The sequence below is a fragment of the Archocentrus centrarchus genome, chromosome 16 (assembly GCF_007364275.1).
Source record: "Archocentrus centrarchus isolate MPI-CPG fArcCen1 chromosome 16, fArcCen1, whole genome shotgun sequence".
Taxonomy (NCBI): Eukaryota; Metazoa; Chordata; class Actinopteri; order Cichliformes; family Cichlidae; genus Archocentrus; species Archocentrus centrarchus.
The window spans coordinates 34841552-34866328 of record NC_044361.1 but is presented as its reverse complement, the minus strand read 5'-3'; the positions used below and the strand labels follow the sequence as shown (position 1 = coordinate 34866328).

Here is a 24777-nt window from a genome sequence, read left to right as displayed (position 1 = left end):
TTTGTCCTGTCTCTCTCCCCTCAGCCCCAGCCAGTAACAGCAGATGACTGCCCCTCCCTGAGCCTGGTTCTGCTGGAGGTTTCTTCCTGTTAAAAAGGAGTTTTTCCTTCCCACTGTCACCAAATGCTGCTCATAGGAGTTCACTCTGATTGTTGAGTTTCTCTGTATTATTGTATTGTATATATGTATATAAAGCACCTTGAGGTGACTGTTGTTTTTTTTTTTGTTTTTTTTTGGTGCTATATAAATGAAATTGAACTGAATTATTTAAGTCAGTGAAGGGTAACTTCTGACATTGCCCCATAATTTGGACTTTCTCTTGTGACTTAAGCATTTTCATATCTAATTGCTGCTGCTGATGGTGGTGGTGGTGGTGGGGGTGATGATGATGATGATGAAGGTGGTGGGCAGGTGCTTTCTCCCACCTCTGAAATCAAACGTGACCCTACAGAGACCTCCGGGCGGAAGACACGCGCTGTTTGAACGGCATCACGTGATTAAGGGACCGGTTGAAACCAACGGAAAGCTGCAGGAGGCTTCAGCTGCAGACCTGCAAGGACAGACATCCAGCAGACAGAGGTAGCCCCGCTCTCCCAGCTGCACAAACACCCCCGGTATGTCCGCTGCCTGCGTGCTGAGGACCCGCTGTTTCTTCCGGCAGCTCCTCCCCGGCCTACCCGCCGCCATGCACAGACAGTACAGCCTGGATGTCTCCGCTCCGCTCCTCCGGACGCAGGGCTATGTGGACGGCCGCTGGATCTCCGCGGCCTCGGTGTTCCCCGTCCTGGATCCGGCCACCGGACAAGAGATAGCTCGGGTCTCGGACTGCGGCCCCGCGGAGGCCAAGCAGGCGGTGGACGCTGCCTACAAAGCCTTTCACTCCTGGAAGCAGTACACAGCCAAGGTAGGCTGCGCTCTCCTTCACCGGACTCCACGCGAAAAACGGACAATTTAAAATTAATGTCGCAATTTCAGCCTGAAAATCAAACGAAACAATCCAGCACTGAGATGATCCCACCTGAAAGAAGCCAGGCTATCATTCGGCTTTCATATGAATCACCGGATAACGGGATATTTACCAAAAAAATTAAAGTTTCACTTTGTTGCAGTGCCCTCCGCACTCCACTTAAACGCTGTAACCCTAAAGTTAGCTGTTAATATTGACATCGTGAGGTCTCAGACGCAATTTATCACAATAATTTTACATCTGAAAGAAGCCAGACTTTTATTCGGCTAACACATAAATGACCTGATTTAACAATATTCACACAAATTCAGAAGGTTTATGTAATGCCCGCTGCGCCCGCCATACTTTAAATTTAATCCAGTGCATTAATGTTGACTTGCTGTGGGTTTAGACACAAATAAGCTCAGTCTTTGTGCAAATTAAATGTGTGGAGTCTTTATTCGGTTAACACATAATTCACGGAAGTCTCGCAGTTTAAACTAAACCCAAACTTTAAGTTTCACTTTGGTCTGAAGCTGCGTAGACCAGATCCAAGAGTCACCGAAAATGAAGAGTATCAGGTATAAGAGAGCGGAAATGAGGACTGTCAGAAAACACAGAAAACACAACTTCAGCAGCAGTGAACACCCTAAAATTACAACACCTGTTCTGCTGAGCTGGAACAGGAGCCGTTCATTCATCTAAAAGGAAAAGGAGTCATGCAGGAAGGAGCTCAGTGAAACAAGAAAGCAGTGAACTGTAGGCTGAAGGTTTCAACTTCACTCTCAGGTGAACGTTTCCTGTGCACGGAGACAAAGTCCAGGCTCAGTCTGGCTTGTTAAAGGTCAGCTCCACCAAACCAACCAGCAGCAGGCTGCAAACCCTCCAGAAACAGAGACTCTTCATTCTGTCAGACAAAACGAACAACACAAAAACAAACAAATCCCAGCTTCACACAAACATACAGTAAAGGAGCAGTGACTGCAGTCAGCTGATGAGATTTTGGTGACTTTCTGACTGAAGGTGAATGTGTTGTTTTCTCTGAGCTGCTTCTTCCCTCCCTTAAAAAAATAAAAACACTTTTCTGAGGCATTTCTCATAAATTTGCTAATTTCTCTATAAATTTGATTTTTGTTTCTTATAAATTTTCCACTTTTTTGAATTGTATCCCCTCTTCTTGTCCTTTGATATTTTTTAATATACTGTTGTAGGTTTGGGGTGATGAAACATTATTTTTATTTTTAGTCAGACTTCTGATTTTTTTTTTTTTTTTTTTAACTAATTATTGAAAAAAAAATTCTTGCAGCTCTGTTGTGCTTTGATTAATCAGTGTGACTGAATAAAAGTATAAATATCATATCCCTGCATCATGGCATGGGAGAGGTTATAAAGAGCATTAAATGTGATGATGTGCATGTGACTCGTGCTGTGCTCTGATTGGTCACCCCTCAGGAGCGGAGCCTTCTGCTGAGGAAATGGTTTGACCTGCTGATGCTGCACAAAGAGGACCTCGCCAAGCTGATCACATTTGAATGTGTGAGTATCACAGAAAAAAAAGGCACGAATACAACATGAACTCACCTCCAGACCGAAAGTATGTTGAAACCTGAACATTTAGATACATGTTAGACTGAGGTAATAACCAGGAAGCAGCATATATAAATACTGTAGTAGTAAAACAATCAACAAACACTTAAAGCAATATCAGCTGAAGCTTAACTTGGACCGGCTGTACTCTGGTGTAATACCAGCTGGTACCACACGACGAAGCAGTGAGCCAGATGAATAATTACAAACATATTCTTAGTTACATGCTGACCTGGGAAAGATGAAGCCTCCTGAGGATGTGTGAACAGGACTGGAAAGAAATATCCAAAGTTAAGCAACTGCAAACATATGTCAGTATCTGTGTCCAGACTCAGGGGCTGCATCCAGGCCAGGTCCTTCGTGGCTCACGAAGACCACAAAGGCTGGAAGCGAGCAGCTGTGAAACTGGACGGTGTAGCCTTTATATCTGCATCACCTGGCCTCACATCAGTGTAGCTCCTGTTGCCTAGCAAAGCTTTTGTGAAACTTTAATTTCAGACAAACCGATTTGCTCAGGAACAAATGAAACACTGAAGTAAACCAAACATCAGCCGTTAGAGATCATCTGAGTGCCAGCAGGAGTTTGAAAAAGATGTGCTGGGAGTCAGATGTTCTCTCTGGTTATAGTGAACCTCGGCTGCTCGGTCAGCTGACAGCTGTTAGCGCAGAGGGAACGGACATCTCCAAAAACGTTGGCGCACTTTTGCAATTAGGCGATATCTTGATAAATCAAGCAGATATCTGAGGTTTGCACGTCTACATTCTTGCCTGAAAACATCTTAAAAGTTTATTTTGAGTCACAGAAACAGTGGTATTTCAAAATTTTTGGCCGTTCTCCTCTGCCATTGCTGCGTTTGAGTTTTGCTGTGCAATAAATCATGGGATGTGGTAGGCCACAAAGGATACACTGGGCCCATCCTTCTAATCCAGGGAAAAGAAGGACCCATTCGTCGGCCACATTTGGAGGAACCTTCATCGCCTCAGTGTGACATAATCGGGCTACAAATGCAGCCTTTGAAGGATGCAGCCCCTGAATTTAGACACAGCTAGTATTTCATCACCGGTAAAGCGTTGCCCCCTGACAGGGAAAATGTTGCATGTCCTTAAAGTGGGCTGACTGCATTTCCCCATTCTGTCATAAAATAAAAGTATTACAGGTGGAACATTTTCTTAATATAATTTTACTCTTTATTTTCTTATTTCTAAGTTTACACTATTTTCTAACTTAACGGGCAGTAGAGCTCCCAGGCACTGACTGCTGCTTCTCTGCAGGCTTCCCAGAATCCAGCCAATCAGGTGAAGGTGGGCTTTTAGGGCCGGGCTCCTTAAAGAGACAGGAGCTAGAACAGCTTGTTTCAGAGGGAGGAGTATAGGATAGATGAGTATTAGTTTAAACTGTCAATCATGCAAAGCCGTTTAGGAGAGTCTGAATAAAAACATGGAGCTGAAGGAGGAAAATGGGTCCTCTGTAAAAGGATGAAGGGAGGGTGCTGTGGAGTTCCCTCAAATGAACCAAAATGGGTGTGCCGCTGTACTCATAGTGAGGTCACATGATGGTGTTAACTGCTGATCACAAGTCTGTCAATTACAGTCACTGCTGCTTTAAACGTGATTAGAGTTACAGAACACTGATCATCATCCTGCTGTGTGTGTGTGTGTGTGTGTGTGTGTCCACACTGCAGGGTAAACCGATGCGTGAGTCTCTTGGGGAGATCACGTACTCCGCCTCCTTTCTGGAGTGGTTTTCTGAGGAGGCACGGCGGGTTTATGGTGACATTGTGCCGTCTCCCGCCAAAGACAGAAAGCTCCTCCTTCTCAAGCAGCCGGTGGGCGTGGCCTCCATCATCACACCGGTGAGCAGCCAATGACAGAGATGCTTGGGGGGGCAGTGCTTCAGGCTGATAACTTTATCAATAACATCTTTATAAAGAGTTTAAATGTGGTTTTCGTTGTTTCCAGTGGAACTTCCCGAGCGCCATGATCACCAGGAAGGTGGGAGCCGCTCTGGCCGCCGGCTGCACGGTGGTGGTTAAACCAGCTGAGGACACGCCGCTGTCGGCTCTCGCTCTGGCAGAGGTCAGTACAATAACCATGAATCACAGACGGGTACAGCACGCTTTGTCACTGTTATGTCACTTCCTGTGTTTTGGCGTGTTTTCCCAGCTGGCCGAGCAGGCGGGGATCCCGGCGGGCGTCTTCAACGTGGTTCCTTGCTCCAGACAGACGACCCCATCGGTTGGGCAGGTCCTCTGCACCGACCCTCTGGTGGCCAAAATCTCTTTCACTGGATCCACAGCCACCGGAAAGGTGCAGCGCCCCCTGCTGGCTGCCCCCACTACAATTATTGTTGTTGATGAGAGCAAGAGCTATCATCAGATAAAACATGAATGAGAAACACAGATGTGCAGGCCTCTTTAATGTAAAAGCCACCTTAAAGAGCAGAAGCGGTCCTTTAATAAATTTCCTGCTTTTGTCTCAGGTGTTGCTAAAAATGGCCGCCGACACTGTGAAGAAGGTGTCCATGGAGCTGGGTGGCCACGCCCCCTTCATTGTGTTTGACAGTGCTGACCTTGACAGGGCAGTGGGTGGAGCTATGGCGTCCAAGTTCAGGAACTCTGGCCAGGTAACTCTGCTCAGACTGTTTAGGTACCTCCTGCTCACCTGTTCTGCAGGTGCAGCTTCGTTTCTGTGACGTGTCGTCTTCCTGCAGACGTGCGTGTGTTCGAACCGGTTTCTGGTCCAGAGTGGTGTCTACGACCGCTTCGTGGAGAAGTTGGGGCAAGCGATGGATGCGGAGCTCCGTCTGGGTCACGGCTCAGAGCCCAACACCACGCAGGGGCCGCTCATCAACGCCCGCGCCGCAGACAAGGTAGGCCCGCACCTCTGACCATGTGATCCATAACAACACATTTATTTCGCGGCACAGACTGCAGGTCTCTGAACGAACGTTAGATGAGCGTTGAAGTGATCGCCTCTCTGGCCTGCAGGTGGTCCACCAGGTGTCAGACGCGGTGTCTCGAGGGGCGAGGGTGGTGAAAGGTGGGAAGCGCCGCGAAGGCTCCTTCATGGAGCCCACGCTGCTGGCTGACGTCACCGCAGACATGTTGTGCACGAAGGAGGAAACCTTCGGGCCGCTGGTGCCGGTCATCAGGTGGGTTCAAACCCGGATGGAACCGGATTTATTGATCTGCTTCCTGTGTGAGCAGGTTTATTACCTGTTTCTGAACATTAATGATGACCTCCGCTCTGTCCAACTTACCAACATTTCAGTCCAGCTGACAACAATGTTCAGTTTTGAACCTGATGAAGGTACAAAACAGTGTGAGAGGTTCTAATGGATTTTTATAACTTTCCTCCTGCACACCTGTCTTTCATTCAGGTGTGCAGAGATTCAGAGTTGTTTTTAAAGTGAGAGGTTATTTCATAAATGAGAAAATGTTTCATCTTTAAAAGGCTGCTGTATGTGGACTCACCTCCACCTGTCTCTGATCTGCAGGTTTGACACGGAGGAGGAGGCTCTGGCTGTTGCCAACGCGTCTAACGTTGGGCTGGCAGGTGAGTCCACCTGCCTGATTGTTTCCTACACTGTAGATCTCACATTGTTCTTATCTGCTGTGAATATTCCACCCAGCAGGAGTAAAGGATCATTACATTACCATTGTACTACTTTGCATAGATGTATTGTAAATCAGCCCTATAAACATTATTTTTGATGTCAGTTGATGAGCAGAAGCTGTTTGATCGTCTGCTAAAAACTACTCACAAGCACCGTCGCTCATTGATGACATCGAGTTTACCTACATTCTTCAGAATTATTTTTTTTACATTCCAATGTCCTAAAAGAAGAAACTATTACAACTGTACAATGGTAGCAACACTAATTTAATAAGTAGACTTTTTGCTGACTGACTTTGTGTGTCAGCATGCATTCAGGTAGTTTAGGCGGGCATACGTTTTGGCAGTGCTCCCAGTGACCTTGACGGACCATCAGTTCCATCATTTTTGGATGAGGCTACAAAACAAAAATGTCACAGTAAAGGACCCATCCCTCTGGAGCAGAGAGGAGGGAGAAGAGAAGATTAGAGGATAAAAGGAAAGAAAACAAAGGTATCTTTAGAAGAGTAATTACAATAGGTTATGATGTTATGAACTCCTAACAGTTATGTAGTTAACTAAATATCGCTAGCTGGCTGGTGAAGATACGTTTAGGTGAACACCTAACTAAATTTAGGATGGCTCCGGCGTACGTCATCACAATTCCATGAAACTGGCAGCCGCTCAGACCTTCGTCAGCAGCTGTAGGCTGATTGAACAAGTTGACGACTGTAGTTTTCTCGTAGGATCGTTCACTCTTTGACCTGCAAAGTCCTGACAAAACGAGCGCTGCAAATCTCCAGACTGAAAAAATGCAAATAAAATAGCAATTTTTCATCCTATCAAAAAAATTCAAAGAGCCCTTTCATCTTTAGAATGAGCCCTACCCAGATAATTAACCAAAAATGCACTTTGCACTTCGTTAGATATGACCCTCCCATCTCCAGACAGCTGACAAAAACCAGAATCAGACTGGAACTGCTGTGGATGGGGTTAAAGGTCATTCTGCTTTATTTCTGCCTGCTTCTGCGGGACCAAGTGAGGGAACAAGGTGTCACATCGGGTCCAGAGATTTAAAAAAAAAGTATGCATGAATTCATCCTGTCTGCTTATTTCCAGCTCCGTGCGTTTGGACTCCTCCACAGACTGAATCCTCTTTGATTCTGGGCCTCACACTCCTGACTCTTTAAGGCACTCCTCCATTAAAATTCCACTTTCCTCTGATTTGCTGTCTTCTGGAAGCCTGCCGAAGGGCAGCAAATGGTATTCAGAGCCATCTGCAGCCTTTTACCTTAATATTTAAAGGCCATGTTTAACATGAACCTCTGACACTTTAGCATCCTGTTACAGCTCTTATTTTAGCTGTTTGTTTCTTGCTGGTGAGGCAGGAGCTCGACCGAGGCCACGGTCTGCTGGGCACGAAGAGTTTAATACACGAAGTTGCCTGATGTACAGTTAAAGAGGCGTCTCATGGATTTCCAGCTGTTTAAATCTGACTCCTCCTCTGCTCTCAGGTTACTTTTACTCACAGGACGTGAGTCAGATCTGGCGGGTGGCGGAGGCATTGGAGGTGGGGATTGTTGGAGTCAACGAGGGCCTCCTGTCCACGGCAGAGACCACCTTCGGTGGGGTCAAGGAATCCGGTTTGGGGCGCGAGGGCTCCAAGTACGGCATTGACGAGTACCTGGAAGTGAAGTACATGTGCTTTGGAGGCCTCAAACCATGAAGCTAGACACCCGGGAGGCAGAAGCAGCAATACAAAAACTCATGAAGCACTGAAGGTGGTCCGATTCGTTTATTAACACAGAATAACCCCCTTAAATTAAAAATTAATTGAATTCATGCAGGAAGCTGGTCAAAAACCTCTGAATAGATCCTGTTTTTATAGGAAACCTGTTGGTCTGTTGGACGGTCTGTAGTTTCTCCTGTTGCCTTTGTGTAGAAGACATACGCATGACATTTGTTATATTTTTAAGGTGCTGATAATTCAGTTCAGTCATGTTTGCATTTTTTTTTTTTTTTTAAGGAAAATGATCAGTGACATGTTTTTATAAGGGGGATAACTTTTCTGATTGGCTCTGTAGTTTCTCATGATACGTGATGGTCACGCTCCACCGGTTATAAAACCAATTGAATTTGTTTATATTTTCGTTTAAACTCTACGATGATCAACACAACTGAAAGCTTTTTTTCTTTTAATGAAAAGGCGAGCTGGGTACAATTCTGGGGGAAACGAACCTGATTCATGAGGAAAAACGGCAAATTTACATGAAAGAAAAGCACAAACGACAAAAGCCACAAATTTACTTTAAAAAGTTGCAAATATGAGGAAAACATTTTCTAAGAAACAAATACACAAGAAATCCCCACATTTTTAACATTGTAATGCCAGAAGCACATGTGTCCAATCATGTCAGAGATGAGATTTAATGAAGCTGATCTTCATCAAAGCCAGTCTTCCTCACACAGCTTGGTCTGTGTGCAGTTCAGGGACCGTCTGCAAAATGCAGCACAGAGGAACCAGGAATAACTTCAAGTGTCCATCTTTAATCTGGAAAATTCAGTTTTTTCACACCCCACACGGCACCTTCAGTTTATTAATTATTATTTTCACATGTCGTCCTCGAACCAGCGGGAGGCGCTCTCAGACCTCTTCATGCCAGACTGAATAATTTCTATCATCTGCTGGAATGGGTGTTTGGTGGTTTTTTTGCACTGGTTGTAAAATTAAACTTTCAAAAGCTGGGACACTTCAATGAGTTGGGGCGGGGCTTAACAAACACCATGCTCAACCACCAGTAAAAACCCTTTCTAAACCATCAGATGGAGCTTAGTCCGCCCATGAAGCAGCACGTCTCCATAAACCTGCACCTGTAGCACTCAGATTTTTTTTTCTTTAAAGTGGAAACAAAGCTGCAAACTTGCAGCCATTAAAAAAAAAAAAAAAGACACCAAACCTCCTGCTGAGCATCCTTATTTTTTTTAGTATTAATGATGCTGAACTAACATGAGTGACACGTGTTAATGATCTTAATCACCATGAGGTTGAGCATCTGCCACGAGAGCCTTTTATTTTATTTTGTACACATTTCAAACATGTTCATGTAAATCTGTGCTGTAGATATTGGGAGGAAAACGTCTGCGTGTACCTGAGGTTGTTGACGTTAAAACCATTAAAAGAAGCAGCTGTTTGCAGACAGATGTTGATGTTAAAGCACAGGAAGTTGTTTCCTGGGTCCTGAAAGCAGTGAAATCATAAGTGCCATATTTGATGATCAGTCCACCTGTTGGCCCCGTTCAGTCTGCCTGATTTAAAGTTAAAGGTACTTTTTGTAATTACCCTCAGAAAAGCTTCAATGTTCTGACACCAGGGGGCGTGCTTTCAGCTTAACTTTTTTCTTTTTATCTGTGCCCTCATTTTATTAAAATTGGTTTTAATTTTTCAGTCCAAATGTTTCTTCATTTACTTATTTTTGGAAGCTTTTTAGGCTGCTTTAAAACACAGGAAGTTACAATAAGTACCTTTTAATGAAGTACATCATAAATATTTGAAATATTAAATCTGGGAGCAGATTAGTAACTGAATACTCATTTCTGTGTAATTTGAATTGTGAAACACTGTTGTCAATGTTAATGTGTAAATTTTGTATTTGACTAAATGTATTAAAGCAGAATTAAAGATTAATTTGTGATACGTCCTGCTGTGATTGTGTTCGTGTCGGGTATTTTGGAGGGCAGTAATTTTCAAATAAAGTAAACCTGGTGGGTCTAACACCAGCCTCCCATCTGAGAAGGGAAATATTTAAAGTTGCTTTTTTTTAAACTGAAATGTCTGAGTCACACGATGCTTCTTAACAAACAAATGTGTCATTTGGTTCACTGACTGCAATCGCTGATATTTCTCCTTCTTTACTATAAAGTCTAACATGTTGGAGGTTTTTGTGTTTGGACGGTGCTGAGCTGAGCCTCAACGAGCCTCAGAGAAACGACACTGAAGTTTAGGAATTTTCCTTCCCAGCAGGATCAGATGCCGCCCTGCAGCACTGACGGCATCATCAGCTAACGCCGTGTTTCCTGGTGATTGCTCTGTTGGCTAACAAACTGTGTCTCAGAAGCCTGGGTGTGGTGTGATGGTGGGTACTTTTGCTTCAGACTGTGCCGGGCTAACAGGTCCCGCCCTTTCAGGCTTCTCTTTGGGAAAAATATTGTTCTTCATTGAGGACTTCCTGTCACCTGTCCGAGCAGCCGTAGGTTTGTCCTCCAGGTGTGGAGTTCCTTGTGTCCTTTGAAATCGGACACGTTACCATCCTCAGGAATGGCGAAAAAAGCACGTCCCAGGATGCACCTGTCTGTGTCTGCAGGAGATCGGCTAGCCCATCATCCAAAGGCGTCGCCATTGCGGGCGGCCTGGGCGCTGATCCGGTTCCTGCTGCGGACCGGACGGTCCCGGCTGAAGATGGTGTCCTGGTCGCTGTCCAGCTCCGACTCAGACATCATGAGGCTGGAGTTATGCTCCGTGCTGCGGTGTTTGATACCTGCACAGAGGAAAGGTCACCAGGTGGTCACATCCTCAAACAGAGAGTTTAAATCTCACTGAAGTCTTAGAGATACAGGAGGTCCTTCTCACTGCTCAAGTGGCAAAGCTTGTTCTAAAGCAGAGAAACTTTCAAGAACATTTCAGGGAAAGCAGAAACAGTCTTGAGTGCTTGAAATGAAGGCACCTGGACTTCATTTTGGTTCATGAAGCTGTTTCACCCTTCACACCTGAGGGTCGCTGAGCCACCCGGTAATCGTGTGAGCCGTCTCATGAACTGAGGTGCGAATCCTTTGAGACACCGTCCCACCCCACCATCATGGGAATTATTTTAAGGTCGCATGGGTCACAGTGTGAGTGGAGGCTGAACCACCTGGGAAGTAATGACCCACAGCTTGATTCACATTTTGGCTCGTGAGGACTCGTGATTACAGGGTGGCACAGCGACCCTCAGGACCACCTCCAAGGGAACAGCTCCCTGTGACTCCCCATCAGGTTCTTGGTGAGGTGCAATGTCCTCATGAACCAAAAAGAAGTCATTTCAAACACTTGAGGCTACCGTGACCTGGATGAAGGAGAACCTGCACAGATGGAAAATGGGAACATTTCTGGGAATGCGGGGACATCAGTAGGGACATGGAAACATTTTTGGCACAGTTTTTTTTTTAGGAATGTGGAGATGTTTATAAAAAGCTGGGACATGTTGGGAAGGTGAGCACTGCAAATGACGTGACTCACTGAATTTGGGTCGGAGCTCCACCCTCTCCTGCTCATCCATATTGTCCAGGATGGTGTATTTGGTTTTCTTCCTCACTTTGGTCTGTCTCCTCCTGAAAACAGTGGATATCAGTTCTCACAAACAGAAACACACCTGGGTTCATCTCACGTTCTGCTCTGGGATCAGTTTATCACCTGCAGCTGTGTCCTCACCTCTTACAGCAGCAGATAAACGTCCAGCTGACCGACAGGATGAGGACGACGAGCACGAAGCTGGTCAGGATGACGTACAGGACCCTCCACTCTGTCAGGAGGAGCAGAACCGTCAGTGTTTGACAAATCAGAGCGAAGACTGATCGCCTGAAACAGAGTCGCACTGAACTGCTCTGGATTTTACACAGAAACAGCTATAATATTAAAAGCATGCTACCTGTTATATTATTGCCTGCTAATCTACAGAAGTGATTTGCCGTAAACAGTTCTGCTGAGCACAGCAGAAAACTTCATTTTAAAGTTGGACGACTCTAAAACAAAAAGTGTGTTTCTAATTATGGAGCCAAAGCAAGAGGAAACTTCACACTGCACTGAGTGTATCAGACACATCCATGTATACATATATAAATATAAATATCTGCACAATGAGTCAGAAGAGTATTTTTAATGATTTGTAGAAAACTGTCAGTTCAAAGTCTTCGTGCTTATTTTATTGCTTTTGTTTTTGAGCTCATGAATGTATGAAATCTGCAGTCTGTGTGTGATGTGTATGGGTATCCATCGATGCTGCTGTAAGTTCACTTCAAAGGGTAGATTTATAAGATTCTCTTCTTTGGTACATGTGTGGAAGTTATACATTCTAAATGAAACTAGCTCAACTCGAGTTTTCTGGGACAGTCGATTTCTCCGCAGTCTGCTGTAGGTACCTGGGCAGGCTGAGACCTTTCAGAGTGACTCATTTATATCAAATCTACACACACAAATCTACAGCAAGTTAGAGAGTTGGGCCGACAGCTGCTGCTGAAAACTAAAAATCAGAAGTTACCACAGTTGCTCTCTCCATCACCGAAGTAACGACGAATCAGGTTCTCGGTCCAGAAGGGGTCACAGACGCACTGCTTAGTGATTGGATCACACTGGCCACGCCCCGAACAGTGGAGCAGACACACTGAAGGGAGGAACCACCACATTAAATTCAGCCAAATACCCTAAAAGTGTTACCGCTGCAAACAGAAACCAAAGATCCCGCCCTGCTCCTCTCTCAGTTTAGGTTACAGGTGACCTGGTCTCTGATTGAACTCACAGACGGTGTCCACTCGCAGGACTCTGAAGAGCAGGTACTCGCTCTTCTCTCTGAGCAGCTGGTTCCTCAGCATACTGACCAAACGGGAGCTGGAGAGAAGTCCCGAGGGGCCCCGGACAGAAAACCGCAACACCGTGCTGCGAGCAGAGAACATATCACAATCTTAAGGACATTTAAAGTGAACCTCTTGAATAATCTAAACTTCAGACCACCTTCAGCATCAGTGACCCAGCGTGGGGATCATTTAGTCCATGGTGCATACTGGTACCTGATGTGCGAATGTCCCTGCAGTGCTCTGACTTGAATGTCGCTTTCAAGGACGTGGATCAGAGCAGCGAGCTGTCGGACCACGGTGTCCCTCTGAGCCACACTCACCTGAGACACCGACACCAGCATCTCCAGCTCCACCTGCTCCCCGCCACCGGGCTCTACAGACACACAGGAGGAACACATCTTTGCACAACTGATGGCTGTCTCAGCAGAACCAAATCAGGATGTGCAGAGAGCTTTCAGCCTCACCTGGTCGCACCTCCACGGTGGCCATGGCAAAGCCCGAGCGTCCCTGGGCATCAGTTACCTTCAGCTGGAACAGGTAGGTGCCTTCAACCAGGTTGGCAAGATAGAGAGAGGGCTGAGTCTCAGAGGAGTACAGGACATCCTGGAACCAGCAGACAGTCAGAGGTTGGATTTGGAAAGTAGTTCAATTTAATAACATTTTATTTATATAGCTTCAAATCACAACTCATTGTCTCAAGGTGCTTTATATTGTAAGGGAAAGACCCTACAATGACTCCCTATGAGCAAGCACTTAGCAACAGTGGGAAGGGAAAAACTCCCTTTTAACAGGAAGAAACCTCCAGCAGAACCAGGCTCAGGGAGGGGCAGTCATCTGCTGAGACCAGTTGGGGTGAGGGGACAGAGACAGGACAAAAGACACACTGTGGAACAGAGCCAGAGATTAACCTTACAATACCAGCGATCGCCACTGAAGCACCCATTACCTGCCCCTACTAGCTGTGAACAGATGGTTAACACTAAGCGTATCACCGCTGAGGCGGCTGATTAAGGGAACTTTGAATTACTGTGATTACGCGACCGTTGGTCCTATCGGAAAAATTCAAACTGTTCCTGAAGGCTGAGAATTTGCTCTTCACACCCAGTATAGGGTTATTATGGTAATTGTTGGTGAAAGTACACGAATGGTGGTACTTTTGAAATACATTGCATAACAGACAACATGTTGGACGTTACAGGGTTAATAACTACTAATGATAAAATGCTCAGTATTGTATAAACACAGTAAAAAAAAGAGGTGAATGAAGAAACACTCAGTGCATCATGGGAGCCCCCAGCAGCCTAGGCCTATTGCAGTGTAAGTAAGGGGTGTTCAGGATCACCTGATCCAGCCCTAACTATAAACTTGATCATAAAGGAAAGTTTTAAGCCTAATCTTAAAAATAGAGAGGGTGTTTCATCTCCTGAATCCAAGCTGGGAGCTGGTTCCACAGAAGAGGGGCCTGAAAGCTGAAGGCTCTGCCTCCCATTCTACTCTTAAGTATCCGAGGAACCACAAGTAAGCCAGCAGTCTGAGAGCGAAGTGCTCTGTTGGGGTGATAGAGTAAAAAATACCAAGATTCCTCACAGTGTAAATAGAATTGGTCCCAGCACAGAACCCTGTGGAACTCCATAATTAACGTCAGTGTGTGAAGAAGACTCCCCATTTACATGAACAAATTGGAGTCTATTAGATAAATATGTTTCAAACCACTGCAGTGCAGTACCTTTAACACCTATAGTAAGCTCTAATCTCTGTAATAAAATGTTATGGTCAACAGTATCAAAAGCTGCACTGAGGTCCAACAGGCCTATAATTAGCTAAGACAGCTGGGTCAGTGATGGCTTTTTAAGTAGAGGTCTAATTACAGCCACCTTGAAGGCCTGTGGTACATAGCCAACTAATAAAGACAGACTGATAATTTTTAAGATTGAAGCATCAATTAATGGAAGGACTTTTTTGAGCAGTCTAGTACGAATGGGGTCTACTAAACATGTTGATGGTTTGGAGGAAGTAACTATTGAAGTTAACTCCGAAATATCGGCTGGAGAAAAAGAGTAAACAAATACCAGCAGTGCTGAAAGTAGCTGTAAACAAAGAGAACCCTTTGAGATGGTTATAAATAATTTTTTCTCTAAAAAGGTTAAAATTTTATTTGTGAAGAAATCCATGAAGTCACTACTAGTTAAATTAAAAGAATACTCAGCTCAACAGAGCTCTGACTCTTTGTCAGCCTGGCTACAGTACTGAGATAATCGACCTCACTGGGAGCAGAGTTTAGGTAGCTGCTCTGCACTGTGTTGGCACTGAAGAGCATAATAATGAAGGAATTAGATCCTTAAACTTAGTTACAGCACTTTCAGAAAGACTTCTACTGTAATAAAACTTATTCCCCACTGCTGTGTAATCCATTAAAGTAAATGTAAATGTTACTAAGAAATGATCAGACAGGAGGGGGCTTTCAGGGAATACTGTTAAGTCTTCAGTTTCTATGCCATATGTCAGGACAAGATCCAGAGTATGATTAAAGTGGTGGGTGGGCTCCTTTACATTTTGAGAGCAGCCAATTGAATCTAATAATAGATTAAATGCAGTGTTGAGGCTGTCATTCTCAGCATCTACATGGATGTTAAAATCACCCACTATAATTATTTTATCTGAACTGAGCACTAAATCAGATAAAAAGTCTGAGAAATCAGACAGAAACTCTGAGTAAGGACCAGGTGGATGATAGATAATAACAAATAAAACAGGTTTTTGAATTTCCCAATTAGGATGGACAATACTAAGAGTCAGGCTTTCAAAAGAATGAAAACTGTCTGGGTCTTTAATTAATAAGCTGGAATGGAAGATTGCTGCTACTCCTCCTCCTCGACCTGTGCTTCGAGCATTCTGATAGTGTGACTCGAGGGTGTTGAGTCATTTAAACCAGTGTTTCTCAAACTGTGGGGCACACCCCCACTGGTGGGATGCAGGGTCATGACAGGTGGAGTGCGAACAACATGCGGAACAAATGTTGAACATCGGTTTAATTCTCTCGGTGGAACAAGGAAGCGTTAGCAGGTACGTTAGCACAGCGACTAGCAAAACTCGCCAACATCACCTTCTGCTGTGTACATAGAGCCGTCATGCCGTCGCTTCGACAACAAGAAAGGAAAACAATTGGTGGTGTACGGGCTTCTGTTTAGGACTACATTTCCTTCTCAGTCAGCTAGCCGGCCTTATTTACCGGCTGCTCGGGATCTGCTGGAGAAGAGCTAACGGTGGCTAGAGTCTCCAATACACTGAACCTGGCCTCAAAGGCTACAAATTTAAGGATGGTGAGAACAGAGTTCTGGGATCAATTTAACTTCCTGCAGTTCCACATAATACACATCAGACTGTGCGTGCGCGCGCGCGCACACACACACACACACAAAAGGGTATATTCATGCGCTTACTGATTGATCATTCTGCTTATATTTAAACACCACAGCTCACAGGTGAAAGACTCACCTGCCTTTCTGATGAGAGAGTTATGCCTTTGCTGATTTAGCTGCATATTTAATTAATTACTGCAATAAAATGAAACTATCAAAATAAATCTGAAGTAGAATCCAGTGCACAGTAATAAAAACAGACAAATAACACTAAAATAATAAATGTTCCCAATATACTCTGATCAAATCTAATCTGCTCTGACTGATGCAGTCTCTCTAATCTATTGTAATCTAACAGACCAACATAATCTATTCTAACCCAATTCAATAAAATCTGCTGCGACAAATATAATCTTCTAAACTAATTATTCTGTAATCTATCTACCATATAATCTGAACTGAATTATGGTTTTATGATCATTTCCTTTGGTTTGATTTAATGCACACCTCAGTTTTTGTGAAATGTTTCTAAAAATAAAATAAGACTGTTTCTGAATAATTCAGAGCCTCTGTTGGGTTCACTTCACAGTCAGTGACTGACTGGGTGTCTGAAGATGCTCCTGGTGAGGCTGAGAGGTTCAGCACTGACACTGACGCCCTCGTCTGATCTCAGCTTTTTTTTTTTTTTTGAGGCTGTCAACCTGAAAGTTGCTCTTTAATGTTTACTTTAAAGTGTGATTTCACCTTTATGTAAACCATCACAGTTCATAATTGAACTGTATTCTGGCGTCTGAGGTGTCCTTGTTTGTACTGACCCCTGCAGCAGGACTCTGGCTGTCTCTGGTCCACAGGAAGCGGACCTCACCCTGATCCCTGTCTGTCACCGAGCCTCTGAGGACCAGAGAGTTGTTGGGCAGGGTGAGCGAGTGGCTGCCGCTGGCGTGGGCGACCGGAAGACTACTTCTGGCTGAAGAAGGAGAGACAACAGCAAAGAATCAGATGGTTCACAGTCTTCTGATGATGTTTTTGTGAACTTTAATCTCGCAGCGTTTGCTTTGTGAGTGAAGCAAGTTTGACAAAAAAAAGTGATAAAGCGTGAAGCTGCAGGAAGCTCCAGCTTCTCCTCGACTTCTCATTTCCCTGAATTAAAACTGAGGTGGTTGGGAGTGAGCAGCATCACTCACCCTCCTGCACCTGGATGGTCAGTGAGGCACTGTCTGTCGCCCCCTCCTGGTCAACAACGGTCAGTCTGAAGGTGTAGCGCCCCACCCGAACACCTGAGGCTATGGCGATGGGCTGATCCACGTCATCCAGCTTCAGCCCGGGAGGACCGCTGGAGAGACAGCGGGGGAAAATTAAAATCTTTAAATTCGTGAAGACATTTTTATCTTTCAGTCATTAAAACATTCCTCCAGCTCCCACCTGACTGCCTCCCAGTGGTAGCCAACAATGCCATGGTCATCGGTGCTGCTGCTGCCGTCAAGCAACAAGCTGCTCACTGGGAGAAAAAGGTTCCTGTCGGGACCCACAATGGCCACTGGACCACGGTTTGACCCTCTGACCTCTGGCACAGAAGATGGAAAAGTCAGAGCAGGTTCAATTATTTAGCTTTAGAGGCAAAGTAAAAACATGTTACATTGGCCTTTGAAGGACACTCGAACTGTATCTGAGTTACCGGCTGGTTCAGCAGCAGCCGCTTCCGTCGTGCTCAGAGTGTTAACCCTGGCAGCTGACGAGGTGGAGGTGGTGAGGTCAGAGGTCACAGTTGGTTGGGTGGTGGAAGTTGGAGCTGCGGCTGCAGACTGAAGCACCTTCGGTGTGTCTGTGAGAGAAACTGAAAGTTTGATCATGCTGTCTCATACAGACCTCACCTTCCTTTATTTAGCTGCCTCCTGAGTCACCTGGTCTCCCTGAGGTTACCAGTTTGTCTTTAATCTGACTTTGCTGTTCCAGTTTTAAACCTTCATGTCTATGTGAACTCCACAGAATCACAGTCTGAGCTACATTATTCAGCTCTATAAACAGGGCCCACTTTGAAACATCTAATTTCATGTTTGAAGCCTGGAAGCTGCTCATGTTTCTCAAAGGTACGTTTGGGTTAATCCTGTCCATAAATCTAGATGACGATGTCACAGCAGGGGGCGCTGCAGGAAGTGTTTGAGTAGAAAAGTTGGATGGAGCCACAACCAATCAAAGACCAAAGACCCCGACTCTGGGCACTTCCTAAATTTCATGTAGTAAGCATTTTTCTTCTGGAAGTTTCCATCATGTTTTTGATAACAGGGAGCCTCACAGCACCACGAGGTGCTTTACGAATTCCCCATTTTTTAAATCTCACTTATCACAACAATTAACCTCCAACCACCACATTCAGGATGTTTCCATTGGTCTTTAAGTACACACCTAACATTTCAGTGACCTCACCTGTTGGCTATATGCACCTATTTTAGACATTTTATGGGTAAACTCACCTGATGTGAGTTCGGCAGTGGGTTCAGAAGCAGCTCGAGCATCTGGTTTCACTGTGGGACGTTGTACGAGGTTTCCAAGAGATGCCACCAGGGCTGGACCTGCAGGTAGAGGATAATGTTATTGCTCCATCCAGGACAGGCCGGGATCTTTAATGCGCTTCAGACACATTTGTGTGAATTTTTTTTCTTAAACCACTCTAAAAGGATAAACATGTTTCACAGAGATTGAGTGATGTGACAGAGGTACACCTACCTGGCTTTGCTGTGGGGCTGATGGGCCCGGGGAGGGCAGGTGGGGTGTGGACTGGAGCTGAGTGGGTCACTGGTTTCAGGGGTGGAGAACTGGGGCTACTTTGTGTCTGTAAAAAGAAAAATAAGAGCACCTGAAGTCCAACCATGAAAAGCATCATGGAGAGGCTGGAGTGCATTTCTTACTGAATAACATGAATCAGAAACATTTGTTTCCCAGATGTTGCTCTGGCCTTGTGACATGGGGGGTGTGGTCGGGCCAGACTCGAGCTCTTACACTGAACTCACCGTTTCCTCTGTTGCCACCTCGGTTGGTCTGCTGGTCGCGACCTCCTCTCCCCGGCTCACATTCCCCACAGAGGAGGCTCCTTTCTGGGCCACGCTGCTCTCTGTCAGCTCCATTTCTGGACCGTCTTCTGCCTCTGATTGGTTGAGGCGGTCTCTTTCCTTCAAAGGCAGCTGATCAGTCGCCACTTCTGAATGGACTCCTCCCCTTTCCTCCTGGCTGCCCTCCGAGTACTCCACATCCAGCATCCCAGGGTCCGAGAAGCCTCGCTGGGGCCCGTCAAACAGAGTGAGATCCTTCAGGGCTTCCAGGTCCCCGGGGGCCTCAGACGATCGAGAGAGGGGCCTCCAGCGGCCGGCATACGGCTCCCCCCTCACCAGAGACTGAAGCACCAGCGTCTGCGGTGACGCCCGACGCAGGAAAACAAGGAAAGAGTCAGCGCCAGGTGTCTGTCGGGGCTGACAGTTCTCCCTCTGCTGGCAGCTCAGGACGTAACAGCGGCCCTCGAACAGCCAGGCCAGATCGTAGCCGGGTAGGTCACAGCATGCAGCCACACACTGCGGCAGAGATGCCACGCCGGGCACCCGCAGTATACCGCTGCTCTCCACCGCAGGAGACACCACGGCCTCAGAGAAGGTCGCCCCCTGCCAGCACTGAGACGCCACTGCAGCTGCAACAGAAACAGCAGGCTGGGTTACCTTGAACTGGGTTTAATAATCTGACTCAGACTATGAGACATAGTGTGAATGATATGTAGTTTCTCAGGTCTCGGTAAAGGTCAAACATAGGATTAGAGTAATAAATAAAACAGAATTTAAATAAGTACAGAAAAATAAATAATAAATAGGTAGCTAAACTAGGATAAGTAAAAATAGAATAAGAATACACTAAACTAAACTAAATAGGTATAGCATAATTCTACTATAGCGGCAACAAGGGTCTTAAGGTGCAGGTGCATAACAGATAGCTGCTGAATAGCAAGATCTGGGCTTTATTTATTCTTTATTTATTTTACTTTAATAAATTCAGCCTCAAGAACTGCTTCTAAAACATCCTTTAAAGCTTCCTGGTCTTGAGGCAACACTGCCCCACTCGTATTTAAAAAAAAAACGTGCAGCTCAAATTTACAGTTTTATTTTTCATTAAATTTCCAAAAACAGCCCTTCATCAAAGCTGCTGTGATGCTTTTACATTCTTCCAATGCCGGTTTGTCTGACAGCCACAGCCGGCGTGCTCTCAGTGCAGCCTGCAGAGGACAGCATTTACTGCACTGCATTTTTCAGATGCAGGTTTATATTAATACATTCTTGTAGATTAGCCAAAGATAAAGTAATTCAGCTGATTTTTAAAAAATTTTTCCTTTTAAAAACATCTCACCACACCATAGATAGGTGTTCCTTTTCTTTCAGCTTCCTTAGGCTCAGTTTAAGTCTCCTGATTTCTTTGTACAACTTTCTCATTTGGAGAAAAGGAGGCGTGGCGTTATGCAGATCGTGATTATCATTCTCAGAATTTTGGTATGAATCTGATTCACAGACAGTTCAAAGAGAAATAACCATCAAGTGTGCACGTTTCATCAATCTGATGGTTTTTTTGCCTGTTTTGTGCAGTTTCTAAGCACACGTCACCACGTTCAAGGTCAGGCACTGAGTGAGGCAACTCTGCCATAAATGAATGAACTAAAGTGTGTTAAACAGTCCTGGGGTCTGCATTTGAAGGTCTGACACATTATTTTTAATGTTTCAATGTCCACATTGTTAAATGATTTTTTACCTTCCACAGCATGCATCAGAAGCAGAAACATTTTCTCCCACATGTTTGCTCCTTCAGCCTGAAACAAACAATCACAGCCTCAAACACAGGAAATCATCAGTAAACAGACATAAACATCCGGCCTCTCTCCTCATCACACACCTGAAAACGAATCCTATCGGCGCGGATGCGCAGTCAGATCCTCCCTGCCAGTTTCAGCACCGTCACGCTGGACAGCGCCACCTGGAGCCCCGCCCAGCAGCACGAACCCGCCACGCTGTCACTGAACACAAACGCACCTTCGGCCAAAGAAATCTGATTTTATTTTTAATAATCTCCCCAAAAACCAAACATATCAGCTTAACTGAAGCTGAAACCACAAAAATCACATCCCAGCCGTCATTACGGATTGTCTCACGCGCCTCGGGTCAGCCTTTAATCCAGAGTCCGTTCAAAAAACTAGAAGTTAAAGGTTTCATCCTGTATAAGTACACATTCATAAGAGATAAAGCGTTACTCATAATTCACGCATCTTTATCAATCACTCTTTTATTCGGCACACGTTTAGCCCACTACATAACACACCTTCCGCTAAAAATTCAAACTTTTAAGGCCGTTTGAGGGAAATCTGATAAATATTAAAAAATAAATCATGAAAAATCATAAAAGCACTTAGAAACGGAGCCGAAATTCGGCACTTAGTGACGGAAACCTGAATTTATATTGGTTATCTGATTTTCTGTCTTCTATGAACAGAAAACACCAAATTTAGGGATTTTTAAACGGAGGTCTGTGTGAGCGGTGAAGGCTAACGGCGCAATAATGAGACAACACCTGCCGTCAAAGGTCGCCATTTTTAACATTTTACAGCTCCGAGGAGGGAAAAAAGCTCCGGAATGTTCGCCGGTTCAACCAATTAAAGCATTCTGGTGCCGTTTGGTGATTATTGACCCGGTTTGACCCACCTGGTCTCTGCCGAACCTCCCAGTTCTCCCAGCAGGCCTCTCCGCTCCTTAATGGTCCTCCTGGGCGGGCCTAGTCAGCCTCACGGGCCTCATACTGGAGTCACTGGTGGGGCTTCTGCCACACAGATTTACCTGATTTCACGGTGATGCCGAGAAAACAGGAGCCCGACATCCGGTCACAGCTTTCAAAATAAAACCTAAAAATACGAGCTTTTCAAAATAAAGCGTTATTCAGCAGCATGTCGGGAAGCTAACAGGGAGGAGCTTATTCTAGAGTTCATGGACATTTTGTTTTCCATAATTCCATTTAAAAACAAGTTCACGCACTTCTTTCCTGGAACAGTTCCTAAATATGCTTTCGTTTTCTATTAAGATTAAATCAACTGCACTGACTCGTAATAACAAAAGGTTAATACTGGATTGAGGCTTAAGGAGCATTATTAGGGGCGTGGTCTCTTTGACTGACAGGTCAAAGAGACTGTCTGCTCAGCTTCACCTGAACTGGACCTCTGGACCATGTTTGTGCTGCTGGAGCATTTTTAATGCAGTTATCTGACCAATAATGTGGCTCCTGTGTGGCTCATTAAGGCTGAGCTTCAGTTTTACTGAATGACATCTAAAAACGCTGAAGCGGAGGTTGTAAACAGCTCGGTGACGTCACGCAAACTGAATATATAAAAATCTGTGAAAATCACATCAAAATAATCATAAATCCACAAACCACATGTTTCTGCAACCTCACCATCACTTTTATTTCTTGTTTTCTTAAAAAAAAAAAAAAACATTTACAACTGAAAACACAGCCATTTATAAATTACAACAGCAAACACAACATCAGTTTAAATACAGCTGACAGGAACCACAGGGGTCAGCTGGCCGCAGTCACCAAGGCGTCCCTCACACACACTCCTAAGCAGACGTCCGTTTGCATGTAAAATGAGTTTAAACATACACAGTTTGAATTTTCGGTTTGGCTCCGGGGTGCTCGGCTGCAGCAGCTACAAATTTATTCATGAAACAACCGTGGATTTGGAAAGAAAAAGAAAAAAAATCAACGTAAACTTATTTTAGTCTCAAATCCAATCCGACAGTGTCCCATGTTCACATTAAAAAAGGTCAAATTATGGGGAAACACAGGTCAAATTAATTCCTGTAAACACAGGTTTATTCAGCCCCCTGCTCATCTGCAGGCTTCTGGAAGTTGTCCAATCAGAAGAAAGCAGGCTTTTTGAGAGGGAGCTGGGATACAGGAGGATTATGTTTGAACTGCGAATCATGCAAAGCTGTTCTCTGACAATAAAAGCTGGAAATAACACAAGGTTTCAACAGTGGATGAAAAGTTGCTGGTTTGATTCCTGCTGCTGCTGCTGCCGAGGAACCCTGGAGCAAACGGTTAGCTCCGTGTGTCAGCTGACAAACAAAGAGGCAGACAGGAAGGTGAACGTGCATCAGATCACAAACTGAGCATGCTCCACAGCACTGCTGAGCGTCTAGTTCAGGACGATAAACAGTTTCATTCATGTCGTTTCACCCACAAAATCTGTGCTTAAAAAAAGACTCCCAAAAATCTGAAAGTATCCCAGAAACGACTCAGCAGAGGTTCTGATGTTGAATTAGCACCACCTGCTGGTAATGTGACACTCTCAGAAGTTTGGTCCAAACCTGTGCAGCATCTGGAGAGCATCCACGGGATCACAAAAATCAAACTCATCACAGCCAATCAGAGGTTCACGCTGATCTTCAGTCCCACACAAACTGCACGTCCTCCTCAAACATCTGCTTCCTGTCAACAGGCTCCAAAAAATTCCAGCTTCTGAAGATCACGTGACGCACCTGAAAGCTTCGAGCTCAGACTTTACTTTACATGCTTCATTTAATTAAGGTGCAGAGCTGCAGTGGAGCCATGATCAGTATCAGCGTGATTAAACTAAGTTTAAGACCCGGGAACACAGCGAGAAGGAAGCGTGTTTCAGGAGCAGCTCGCCGCTTTTCCATTTCTGACAGAAGCCAAGCTGCTCAGAGCAAATGAGGAGTCAGATTGGATTTTCCTGGTGGACCTTGAAGACCATCAAAGATTTGATGGAGTGATTCAGGATCCTGAACGACAAACATATGGATCAACGGCACGCCGTGAATTCATCCATCAGGGCTGATCCGTAACGTCTTGAGACGCCTGAGGGTCAACCAGCTCTCCAGCTTCACCACACGGCCGCTCACAGAGCTTTAAAAAAGTGTTCTGGCCACGGTTGCCCTACTCACCCACGCAACTTCCCCAAAAGCCAAATTCAAGTTAAAGGGTCGCCGCTGGTGCATGAGGCACTTACAGGACCGAGAAGGTGACACCTTCAAGGGGAACTTTTCCTTAAATCGTATTTAACTTTTCGGACAGTTTTTCTCCCACATTTCGTCCTGAACCAGACGCTCCGAGCTGGAAATGACGAAGCTTTCAAGCATCAACACACAACAGTGTCCATTAAATCCCTCCAAAAGTCCCTTCAAATCAGCTCCATACAAAGCTCTTCCTACAGCTGTAACCCTGCTCTCCATCAGCTGCTCAAACTGCTGGAAAATAACTCTGCTTTACTCAAGTCATAAATATCTACACTTTGTTATAGTACATACTTTACATTATTAGACAGCCGTTACCATCATTCACATCATTATTACAATAACCAGAAGTCACCACGTCTCCGTCTGCTCTCCAGAGAGAAACTCTGGATGAAGAAATTTAAGATTTCTGTTAAAAAACATCAAATAATTGTTTTAATTAAAGCCAGATCCTTCCATCGACTCCCGCGTCTTCCCGTCATAAATAATACTCTAATTTAAATATGAAGGTGATGTTAAAAGAACTTCAGAGTGCTTTGGGCCTCCAGGTGAGTCTATCTGGTCCTAAAGAAGACCAGGCAGAGGTTATGAGGAGTTTAAGAAACTTCTTGTATTGCTTGATTCTCCTAGGAAAGAT

The 24777-nt window shown here is 44.9% G+C and overlaps 2 protein-coding genes across 2 annotated transcripts; one reads left to right on the top strand and one right to left on the bottom strand.

Annotated features, from left to right (window-relative positions):
- Positions 1 to 470: 470 nt before the first annotated feature.
- On the top strand, positions 471 to 9745 carry aldh5a1 (aldehyde dehydrogenase 5 family, member A1 (succinate-semialdehyde dehydrogenase)). The gene is made up of 10 exons (XM_030749635.1): positions 471 to 904; positions 2399 to 2482; positions 4216 to 4386; positions 4493 to 4609; positions 4697 to 4840; positions 5013 to 5156; positions 5244 to 5402; positions 5521 to 5684; positions 6030 to 6088; positions 7642 to 9745. The coding sequence occupies exons 1-10, from the start codon at positions 617 to 619 to the stop codon at positions 7851 to 7853; spliced, it is 1542 nt and encodes a 513-aa protein (XP_030605495.1). The 5' UTR covers positions 471 to 616; the 3' UTR covers positions 7854 to 9745.
- kiaa0319 (KIAA0319 ortholog) lies at positions 8134 to 21967 on the bottom strand. The gene is made up of 17 exons (XM_030749634.1): positions 21813 to 21967; positions 21010 to 21146; positions 20869 to 20926; positions 19098 to 19765; positions 18814 to 18919; positions 18561 to 18659; positions 17765 to 17911; positions 17512 to 17653; positions 17274 to 17422; positions 16905 to 17056; positions 13195 to 13333; positions 12944 to 13103; positions 12676 to 12812; positions 12418 to 12540; positions 11592 to 11682; positions 11400 to 11491; positions 8134 to 10662 (listed from the first exon to the last, which is right to left on the bottom strand). Exons 3-17 carry the CDS (start codon positions 20909 to 20911, stop codon positions 10505 to 10507), a joined length of 2406 nt encoding a protein of 801 aa, XP_030605494.1. The 5' UTR covers positions 20912 to 20926; positions 21010 to 21146; positions 21813 to 21967; the 3' UTR covers positions 8134 to 10504.
- Positions 21968 to 24777: the final 2810 nt, after the last annotated feature.

Excerpts from the sequence above, each read along its gene's own strand:
- aldh5a1 (XM_030749635.1), top strand. The coding sequence starts at position 617 with ATGTCCGCTGCCTGCGTGCTGAGGACCCGCTGTTTCTTCCGGCAGCTC. Across the intron at positions 905-2,398 it reads GGAAGCAGTACACAGCCAAG|GAGCGGAGCCTTCTGCTGAG; the intron begins GTAGGCTGCGCT and ends GTCACCCCTCAG. Across the intron at positions 5,685-6,029 it reads CCGCTGGTGCCGGTCATCAG|GTTTGACACGGAGGAGGAGG; the intron begins GTGGGTTCAAAC and ends TCTGATCTGCAG.
- kiaa0319 (XM_030749634.1), bottom strand. The coding sequence starts at position 20,911 with ATGTGGGAGAAAATGTTTCTGCTTCTGATGCATGCTGTGGAAG. Across the intron at positions 18,660-18,813 it reads CAGCCCCACAGCAAAGCCAG|GTCCAGCCCTGGTGGCATCT; the intron begins GTAGGTGTACCT and ends CTCTACCTGCAG. Across the intron at positions 10,663-11,399 it reads GGAGCTCCGACCCAAATTCA|GTATCAAACACCGCAGCACG; the intron begins GTGAGTCACGTC and ends TCCTCTGTGCAG.